Raw genomic sequence first — 11,194 nt, 5'->3', positions numbered from 1 at the left:
CCTGTGGTAGTTTGGTAAGGCAGACTCAAGACTAGATATTCTCCTGGCATCTCTGCTTTCTCTGGACCTCAGCAACAGTGACCTATAACCCACACTAGCCTAAGGCCAATCTGAGTGATGTGTGATGGCTTCCCGACATTTATTTTGGAAAGAAAGTGTCAAGTGAACTTAAATACTGGGCCCAGACCTACTGGCTTCTTTCTGAAATCAAAACTCTCCTCACTTTTCCCATGTAGCAGCAATTCAGGCTAATGGCTTGCTTACTCTGAATTCTACTTAAGTTTTGATAACTAAGGAGTTGTAAGCTTCTTGGTAAATACTGTCACTATTTAAGGGGGAGTGTTCACAAAACACAATCATTCATGGTTTGAGAAAGAAACTTTTTTTTCCCTTTTTTAAGAAACAGTATTTTTAAAGAATTAATAAACTGTGGTCTAGCATGGTGGAACATGCTTTCCCAGCACACAGGAGACAAAGGCACAACTTTGATTCTGAAGCAGGACTACACAATGAGGCCCCGATCTTTTAAGAAACAAAAACAAAAACATGACAACCAAGCAACTTTTTGGAGTTCCTTTTATTATATTGAGAAATCCCCCGCCCCCCCAAATACAAAGCCCCAGGAAGCAGAGGCACTGCAGGACGTGCGTGTAACATCCCGTGATAACTCATGATTTCATGGTGGAGCATACTGCTCATAAATTATCAACATCCCAATTTATCCCGTATGTCTGGTATTTGATTAAATAGATATGTAGATTTCTGTTATTTTTTTTTAACCAGATATTAGATTATGAAACATGATCTCAAGCCTTTGAAGCAAGCCCGGGCCACACACCCCAGTTCACACGGGGCAGCTGCTCCAAGGCTGGCCAGCTAGTGGTGTTCACTCTTGGTAAATCTATGGAAACACATGGGGCCATGTGTGGGGAAGAGGTCAGGTTAGTCAGAACAAGGCCACGCCAATGTGTCTGCCCACTCTACTTAGAATCAAGTAAATGCATGGCTACACAGTGGTTGCTCCCTACATATCACCTTGAGGTGGTCACAAGGTAATCCTTTACCAAATACAGTGTCATCAGGCCACCAGAAGCTGTATAGGATTACCTGATGCACTCTGGATAACACACCACTTTTCCATGACTTTGGGTCATAGACACTCTTCCATCGCTACTCGTGATAAAATAGCAGAGAATAAGTTAGATCCGTTGATGGGTCTTGTGGAAACTGCTGTGGCTCATTCTGGAACTGGAAACCACTTTCCAGGTTTAAACAGAAAACAAGAGCACTTGTCCAAGTCATAGCATCTAACTTAGAAGTCTAGTGACTGACACAATGGCCAGGGCAAGGCAGCCCATCACGTTCCCTTTATTCAATGCCACCAGGCTCTACGGCCATTAGAGCCCTCGGCTGCTTCTGGGCGCAGGAGACAAACAGCTTCAGAGTGGGCAGGCTTAATGACCGATGGATCTGCTTCATCTCTACTCAATGTCAACAGGCTCTGTAGCTATTAAAGCACTCAGCTGCTTCTGGGCACAGGAGAGGAACAGCTCCAGGCTGGACAGGCTACGCTGGCGGGTGACTTGATCGAGCTGTTGATTGTTTAGAAAGGAGAGAGAGAAAGAGAAACATCAGTGGGGAGAATTCCAGTAGGACACCAGTGAAAAACTCTAGGACCTTTCTGGTAGAAAGATTCGAAGCTCAGTGGGATTTCCAACCGTCTGCCTGTATCAAGGTTGTTCACCTGTTATCCAGGCTTACAGGGTGACATTGTACTCTCACGGCTGACTGTGGTCTGTAGTTACTGGAGAAGTTGTATGTAGAATATCAGAATGATTTTTAGAAAATATGAGCACAAACATGCTGGCTCTTAAAGAATAGACCAAACATCCTCCAAGATCCTATGAATACCAGAGATGCATAGGACACAAAGATTAGCCAATGCCATCACACTTCAATTCAGCATACTGCTGGGGGTGGAGAGGACTATGCAAAATGACTGGGGCAGGGGGCTGGAGGTGGGTGGAGGGGAGGGGGCTGGGGGGGCAGCTTGCCATTTAGGGTTAAGGGCAGTGCTGCCTTTGCAGAGGATTCCAGTTTGGTCCCCAGTACCCACATATAGGTTTACAACTACCTTAACTCCTCTTCTGGGGACCTGATGCCCTTCCTGGATTCTGAATGTATCCACATACACACTTGCCTCTACCACATAGACACTAACATAAGTAACAATAAAATCGATCTTTAAGAAATATTTGATAATGTTAAAACCTGTGCGATCTATTCCTGCTGAGAAATTTTAAATTAGGGTTACAGTGACAAAAATGAGGTCCGGCAAAGACAGTTATCTAAGTTATCTACTAAGAGCGTTCTGCATGGTGAAGATGATGTCACTAATGGTGCACAAAGGAACACACTAACAGCAAGAAAGAAGCCCAGGCCCACAATGGGAGTCGTCAAGTGAGAGCTGTGGAGTCTATTTTATACATAACCCTGTCTTACACCCTTCCTACAAGCACCTCTGCATCCAAGTGAGGACTCTCTATTAAACTATACTTCATAACCCACTGGAATTCAGGATCATTAACCAGAATACAAAACGGTCAAAAGAGAAAAATGACAGAGCATGAAATCTAACAAAACAGTTGTGTAACAGAACTGGGCTGGACAAGACTCTTCAGTTCTGAGATCCCATGAATGTACAGAAGAGGCCCTGCTGGCCTTCTTCTCTCAACCTTTCTTTTTCTTCCTTTGTCATGTGATGCCTCTGGGCAGATATAAAAACAAACACTTGTACTCACAGGATTACACACGAGACACCCTTGATCCCAGGTGAGCGGACCCTTGTACCTTGAGAATGACTGTTCTTAGCTTCTAGAATTAGGTCTGGGCATGCTGGGCACTTATCAAGTTTATGAGGGCGACTGAACTGATCTGTGCAGAGGAGCAGTCAGAGCCACAGCACCTACTGGGAATGGCTGATGTACAGTAAATTCCAAGAGCGACAGGCGGTCCAGACTCATCCACAAGGGATGTGCAAAGCTCTCTCTTTCTCTCTCTCCTTCTCTCCTCCACCCCCTCTCTCTCTCGTTGTCTCTGAAGAAATAAGGAAATTTAAAATCCAAGTGTATATCATTCAGATGAGAAGATGTTCATAACCTCCTGGACAGACTTAGCATGTGGAACTTCTATGGTATATAAGCTGTTTAAGTTTTAACTGGTATGACAAAACTGCTTTCCAGAGTGAGTGTACCAGGTCACCAGTGCCAAGCATGAGGGACTATGTCCTTACTCTGTTTTTTTAAGCAGCTACATAGTTCCCACTGAATATTTACACTTTGACACATTTATTAGATATTCTAGGATGATACACAGGCTCACATATGGTGGGTTTCCTTGACTGATACGGGAGGACCCAGACCACTGTGGTGGTATTACCTGTTTCCTTGGCTGACATGGGAGGACCCAGATCACTGTGGTGGTGTTACCTGTTTCCTTGGCTGACTGATACGGGAGGACCCAGATCACTGTGGTGGTGTTACCTGTGAGCAGACAGTCCTGGGCTTTGGAAGAGAGCAGCTGAGTAAGCCATAAAGAGCAAGCCAGTAAGCAGCATTCCTCTACGACCTCTACATCGGTTCTTGTTCCAGGTTCTTCACCTCCCACAGTAATAGCCTATGGAGAAGCTCTAATCTGAAATCAATCTTTCCCTCCCCAACCTGCCTTCACTATATATAGTTTTATCCACAGCAACAGAAACCCTAACAGAGACGCACCGAGTCCAGCTTGTAGCAACTGCTTAGGCCACAGACTGCTATCTGCAAGGTGACCTGTGACCCCTCTGCACATGTGTAGACACCTGCCTTAACAGTTCTCCAGTGTCCATTGTTCTCCTGGCCTCGACTGTCTCCACACTGAGTCACACTATCTTACTACAGTCCTAAAGTCATCCATCGCATATGGTCATCTTAAAAGAGGATTAATCAGTAGACATGTGTAACAATAGTAACATTTAGAAGAAAGAGACCAGATAGAGTCTTAACTTTTTCAGAAAGCACAAAACAGCAAAACTCAGAAGTATATTATTCTCAGATAAAAACACAGCCCGAAAACCCTTCCTTTCTTTTTCAGGTGTTTTGGAGGTAGCTTCATGGGTGTTCGACTGATTCTGTGTTAAATGCACAATGCCCTAAGGCACACGCCTGCCATCCCAGCACTGGAATGGGTGAGGCAGGAGCATCAGGAACTCAATGATGGCTTCATCTCTGTAATGAGTCTGAAGCGTCTGGGGCTGGAAGACTGCCTCAAAACTCAAAAACAACAAAACAAGAAAATAAAGCCTTCCAAAAAAACCTAAAGCTCAACCAGGAGCTCCATTTAAAACAAAACTGATGTCTCTTCTTAGGTGTCAATAAAAGTCAAGTATTAACATCTAAGGACTGAAGAAACTCACAGTGCTTAAGCTACACCCACTAGTCCAAGCCTCCATAGCTATGAATGTGTCCTTGTTTAGGAAAAAGGTCTGTACATACGATGAGTCCATACAGGATAACTGTGGGCCCTAAACACAACCACCAATGCCTCTAAGAGACACCAAGACAACAGAGGGGCTATCAAAGACTGGAGATGGGAGAAGACACATGGCAAAGATTGGAAGCTGTCACCAGAGACAGAGACCAGGGCTCCAGTGTACTCTGGTGTCTGCAAGGAGAACCAGGCTCTGACATCTGAGCTTGGAGCTTCATGCCTCCAGTAGTGGATGAGTCTGTTGTAAACTGATTTAAGTGCCTTAAATAGCTTTGGTGAGGCATGACAGCTTCTCATCCGTGTCCTATGGGAGCCTCTGTGTCATGACAGCTTCTCATCCGTGTCCCATGGGAGCCTCTGTGTCATGGCAGTTTCTCATCTCATGTGTCATGGGGGCCTCTGTGTCATGGCAGCTTCCTATTCTGTGATGTGTGCAGTAACATATTCTGTTTTCACCAAAGGGCTTTCTGTTGAGTATATGAAATGCACAATTCTAAAGGATGCCAGTGCATTTTTATTACTTTGGTATTAGCATACAAATTCACAGGCTTCACTATTACATTTTCAAATGTAATCTGTTGGTCCTCCTGTAACCTTTCACCCTTGGCTACCCCAACATTCATGTCACATGTATTTCATTGCCTGCCTCCCCTCCTTTCAAGTTCTTCATCACCCTCTTGTGGTTCCTGCTCTGGCTTTATGGCCTATCCTCACTGTCCCAGCCACACACAGACAAATTTGAACATTAACTGTGAAGATGAGCATACGACAGAGAAGATGTGGTGCTTCCCTTTCTCAGTCTGAGTTACTCTGCTTCTGATAATAACTTCCAGACCAACCCATTTATCCTGCAAGCTTCACTTTTCTTTATGGCTGAATAAAATTCTATTGCCCGTACATACTACATTTCTTCATTATCCATCTGTCAACATGTCTAGGCTGAATCTATTTCTCTGTTGTTGCTATGAATGGAGGGGAAATAAAGAGGGAAGTACAAACATTTCAGTAGGGGACACAGAGTCCTTCAGGGCTGTCCCCACATGTGATGTAGCTAGGCCATGTGGAATGGTTGAGCAGGAGCTTAGTCAGGGTTTCTACTGTTATGGTGCTTACCAGAACCAAAGGCCACTTGGGATGAAAGGGTTAATTTCATTTTCTAATTACAGGTAATAGTCCATCATCAGGAAAGTCAGGGCAGGAACTAAAGCAGAGGCCTGGGGAGACCTGCTTACTGGCTTGCTCCTCATACCTATGGTTTGCCATCCAGGGTCACCTGCATAGGTCATGGTACCTAGTGGGCTGGGACCTTCAACAATCATAAGACAAGAAAATGCCCCACATGCTTGCCCACAGGCCAGTCTGGTGAGAAAATTTTCTCAGCTGAGAGTCCCTCTTCCCAAATGCATAGCTTATGCCAATGACATTGACTAAAAGTGAACCAGGGTCAGAAGTCCCCGAATGACTAGGATACAGGTAATAGTTCCCTGACTTTTTAAACTTTATAATCATGGATATATAAAACAAAATTTGAAATATATCCTACCATATTATTTCTTCTAAAAGTTTGTCTAGACCCTAATCAAACAAATTGCAAACACATGGAGGACAGCGGATGATTGCTCCAGTGCTTGTGCAGTTTTGGAGCTTTAATGGTTAGACTGAACTGCTCAGTCTGAATTTCCCACATCACAATGTGCAGTTAAGAATCTACGCTTGCATTCTTGATAGTCCTCTGTATGAAAAAGGCAAAAACCCAGTTCTTAGAGGGATATTTCAAAGCATTGGAATCTGGCTGTTATGGATCAACAAGAGTCTTCCATGTTTGTTTCTGATAAGATAGGCTCTGTAGATGCTCATTCCTAAAGTACCTGCTCTATGCCCAGAGGTACATGGGAAAGCTCTGGATGATAATACAACATCCTGTCCTGACTTAAAACCACCACCAACTTCCAGATGCAGTGTGTATGCACACGTGCGCACACACGTGCACACACATGCACACAAAACTGTGCACATAATCAAACACACATACTCACACATGCACAAACATGAACACACACATACACGCATGCGTACACACATGCACATACATAAATGTACACTTAAACACACACAAATGTGCACGCACATGTACAATTTCACACAGATACACACACATATAAATATATGTGCACACACACACACACACACACACACACACACACACACACGACCCTGGACTTTCTCTGAGCCATCCGTCAGGTTCTGACATTGTGGTGCTTGGGCGCTTCTGGATGGGCACTGCCACTTCCCCTGTGCTGCCCTGTGTCATCATGTTGTGTGCCTACGCAACACAGCTGAAGAACAATCACAGTAACCTGTCTGGTTGCTTTACCAGAGGCTCCCTACGATTACACTGTTATGCACATGCCTGCTGTAAGTAGTTTTTCTATTAAAAGGACTTTTCTATTTTTAGATAAATAAGTCTGATGTGAGAGTCCACACTGTATAAAAAGCTAAAGGTCAGATGCAGAGTCCATCGCTGGGAACACATCTGTGGCATTATTATAACCATGTTGACAGAGATGTTTTGGATCAACTTCAGGGAAATTAGTGTCACATAAAATAAATGTTTAGAATAAATCAGACTTGAAGGACTCAACAGTCTGGGCAGTGGTTTGACCCGAGGCAATGTCAGTTGCCTTAACCTTGAACTTGAGAGCTTGCGGGTCTGGCCTCTTCATCAGAACATTCACTCCATGATGACCGCCAGCTCAGAGTACGCCTCCAGTGCATCTCAGAAGTTACCACAAAAAGACGTCGTGTAACTTTCCCATGTTCCAGATGGACTACAGATGCTCATCGAGAGTAAATGAAAAGCGGTACAGAGTCTAAAATGCACGAGCCACAACTGAAGGGCTGTTGCTGTGTTTTAAGATGTCTTACGGTAAGAACTTCTCTGTTCTTGAGCCGTCTTAAGTAAGTTCTTTTATGTAAGCAGCTCTGCCTTCTCATCTCAAACTACCACAGATCCCACAGGGAATGTAAGCACTCACTTCTGTTCTTCACTAAAGCGACAATACACACTGTCATGCATGCACACACCTCAGCACACAATCCTGCTCAACTTCACAGGCTCAGTAGCAGTGCTTGGCCAGGAAACAGAATCCTGAAGTAGATATGGGAGTTGGCAGGGGCTTCCTGTGCTGTCAGGAGCACGCCTCCTGAGGAGAGAGAGGCTCAGGAAATCTAAAGGGAGAGGCCTGGTTCCAGCAGTCCTAGCTCTGCCAGTGGCAACTTCAACATGACCAGAAAATAAGACCCTCGATTTAGAGTTTACAGAGACGGAGAGCTAACTACTGCTTCCCAGAGTGTCTCTGGCTCAATAATCTGGACACCATCACCTGGGGTTTTAAGGAACTGGTCCCTTGGACACTGATTTCCAGACTGTCTGAGAAGCTACATGGCTTCCCTGCGTGTCTAAGGAGCAGGACACTGGTTCTTAAAGTACCTCTGTTTTGTGAGCCTACCCCTAAGCCATGATTTTATTCTCCTGGCAATTGTGTGTGTGGGGCAATTGGGCTCTGAAAGGTTATGACTTGCCCAAGTGGAAGAGCGGGCAGATTTAACACCAGGTGTGTGTGATACCCAAACCTCTCCTCCAACCACAGCATGCATGGCTTCTCAGATAAGAGCTTCAGTTATGACTGGGGGCCTTGGCACAGGGTCTATTTTGCTATAAATACACAGGGGTTGTTTATGTTGCATTACCCAAATGCAAAAGCCTGTCAAGGTGCCAGAAAACCTGGCAGAGGCAGCCATCAAACAATGCAAGCTTCATCCCTCCACAGAGATTCAGTAAATTTCAGAAACTAATACACAAAAGGATCCCTCAAAACACACCAAAAGCATTTAAAGGAAATTCAGCTTATTGAATATTTCATGAAAAGAAACACTTCCTTTAACAACCTGGAAATCTCAGCAGCTATACAGCAAAAGTGTAAAACTCCCTTCTGTTCCTAATGAAACAAAGGCTTTCAACCTGACTGACACCCACCATGTGGTGCTAAGCACACCTTGCAGGGCACAGCCCCCTTAAGCCTGGGTGACCTCTGCCCATTCACTTCTGCATTTCCAACTAGTAAAGTAGTTGGTCCATCCAAGACCAGTGTGTGCTGGGGTGCATATTTGGTTAGGGATTCTCATGACTTAGTACCTAAAATTGAACCCATGACATTTTACTAAAGCACCATTTAATTGAATGAAACTTACTGTGAATATATTTTTTCCTTTGAAACCTTCTCCATCTTCATGGGTTTTGTACTGTGTACATGATCATGGAAATCTGATCACTGTAAACTATACCAACTGCCTGGCACATTTTAAGCAGATTTATGCTCTCAAGGGAATGGAGGGAGGAAGCACCTTCCCTGTTGTCCCTTCTCAGAATCACTGCTGCCTCCTACCTGGATCTGAGAATGGAGGAAGCAGTAAGTCTCTCCCTCACAGTACAAATGAAGGAGGTTTTGCTTTCACTCCAAGCTAAACTCAGACGATACTGAAAAAGCAGAAATAAAAACAGGGACAGAACCTGCTCAGACAGGGCTTATGGTGACGCGTGCTTGCCACCTCTTCATCTACACTGGAAATCTGGGGGCAGTGCACACATCTTCAGGTCACTCACTGTTGGTCCTACTGTGCTTTCTATGCTGTGATAACCATGTTGACATGCCCATGCCCATAACCATGCCCCAAAGCAACCTGTAGAGCAAAGGTCTTGCTACAGCTTACAGCTGTATTCTACCATGAAGGTGAGTCATGGAAGGAACCTGAGGTAGGGAACCTAGAGTCAGAACTGAAGCAGAGGCCATGGAGGCATGCTGCTTACTGGATTGCTCCTTGTGGCTTGCTCAGCTTGCTTTCTTGTACAACCCAGGCCCACTTGCCCAGGGGCAGTACCCTCCACAGTGAGCTAGGCCTTCCTATAATCATTAATAATGAAAGCGCCCCAAAAGACTTGCCTACAGCAAATCTAATAGAGGCACCTTCTCAACTTTGGCTCCTTTTCCCAGATAGCTCTAGCTTGTGTCAAGTTGACAAAAACCACCCACCCACATGGTTTCTGGGGTTAGTAGGTAGAAAGTAAAGAAAAGTCACCAGGATGGAGCTCTAAGATAGAGCCTTATAGGGACAGGCTTTGCTATTTATGTTCTTGTGTTTTTCATCACCCCACTTCAAAGATATACTTGCTGGAGAATGAGCTGGGAGTGTTGCATGAATGAGGCAGTTAGATGTTATGAGTACAGTGGGCACAAACAACAAGTGTATTAAGTCCCAAGGACCCTGTCTACAGAGAGTACCTAGACCCAAGTACCCTGGCCAGAGAGAGTACCTAGACACAAGCGCCCTGGCCAGAGAGAACATCCAGACTCAAGCACCCTGGCCAGAGAGAGCACCCAGACCCAAGCACCCTCACCAGACGGAGTACCTAGACCCAAGCACCCTGGCCAGCAAGAGTACCTAGACCCAAACACCCTGACCAAAGAGAGTACCGAGCACCAGTGGCTCCAAGCTGTCAGACACTATTTGGCCCTTGTGTTCATCTGGACTTCAGACTTCCAAATGTCCTTACATTGCTGTTGACTTACTTTATTTTTAAAAAGATTTTAATCATAGGTCTGTTTGAGTGTTTGCGTATGTGTACGTGTGCATGTGTGTGAGCCACCCGATGAGGTGCTCATGGCAGAGCAGCAGGTGACTGTAGAATCAGAACCACCTCACCAGCCTTAAAAACTCAGCTTTTAGATCGTGAACAAGAATGGGGGAACAAGCTCAACATGTTACATGGACAAGACTGGAGATTTTGTTGAGCTGGAAACTTTAACTTAGGGGTTGAACAAGCAATCATTAAAACATAATTTCTGATAATAATTTAGGAGTCACAAAGGGAGCTAGGTGTGTATCACATGCTTGTAGTGTCAGGACTTGACAGGCTAAAGGATAAACATCCCCAAGGCCAGCCTGGACCACACTAGATTTCTACGGGGGGTAGGGGAAGAGACACCAAGGAAGGAATGATGTGTTTTAGTTTTCTAATGTCTGTTGAACATTACACTACAAAGCAGAATTGGTAGTTTGGGGGGGGGTTGTGGTAATGAATCCATAAGCCTGGCATAGAAGCTCTCATGTGTGGCTGTTCCCATTTTAGTCATTTTCTTATCTACTTAAGTAACTCTGATCTCTTGACTTGATTTATATTCATCCCACACAAGTTAAAAAGAGTATTCCTAAGAACAAAGCAAACAAAATCGGCCTGTCCCCTCTTGGGGTATTCTCTGCTGATAAAACTTCCCACTTCCCTCTTAATATTTATAGGTTAATTATACATATTAGGCTACATATTTTAATTAATTATAAATATTTATTGGCTAAGTTACTTAAACTTTCTCATGTAACCAATCTTTCCCAACACTACTGCAATGGTGCTGGGAGACAGGATTAGTAAGGGGCAGGAATACCATTTCTGACAACTTAAGTGCACACTCAGGGAAGTGAGTGTGAGGTAGGCTTAGCCTCACATCACCAGAGTGCATCTGTGTGTGCAAGTTTATTCTCCAAGTTAATTAAGGCGACAGAGCAAAGATGGGAAAATTTCCCTTCTGTCTTTTTTTTTTTTTTTTTTTTTTTT

At 44.4% G+C, this 11,194-nt stretch overlaps 1 protein-coding gene across 3 annotated transcripts in view; it reads right to left on the bottom strand.

Moving 5' to 3' along the window:
• Positions 1-559: 559 nt before the first annotated feature.
• Ccdc91 (coiled-coil domain containing 91) overlaps positions 560-11,194 on the bottom strand; it is a 165,199-nt gene continuing 154,564 nt past the window's right edge. For 2 of the 3 annotated variants that reach the window (XM_029535495.1, XM_021190587.1), the window contains one exon: positions 560-1,592. In XM_029535495.1, coding sequence (XP_029391355.1) covers positions 1,482-1,592 — 111 coding nt within the window. In that variant the 3' untranslated portion in view covers positions 560-1,481. The remainder of the gene's footprint in view (positions 1,593-11,194) is intronic. The other variant, XM_029535494.1, reaches the window with a different exon arrangement.

The sequence above is a fragment of the Mus pahari genome, chromosome 2 (assembly GCF_900095145.1).
Source record: "Mus pahari chromosome 2, PAHARI_EIJ_v1.1, whole genome shotgun sequence".
In the NCBI taxonomy this organism is placed as follows: Eukaryota; Metazoa; Chordata; class Mammalia; order Rodentia; family Muridae; genus Mus; species Mus pahari.
Note: the sequence above shows the minus strand (reverse complement) of the source record. Positions and strands in the feature narration are given on the sequence as shown.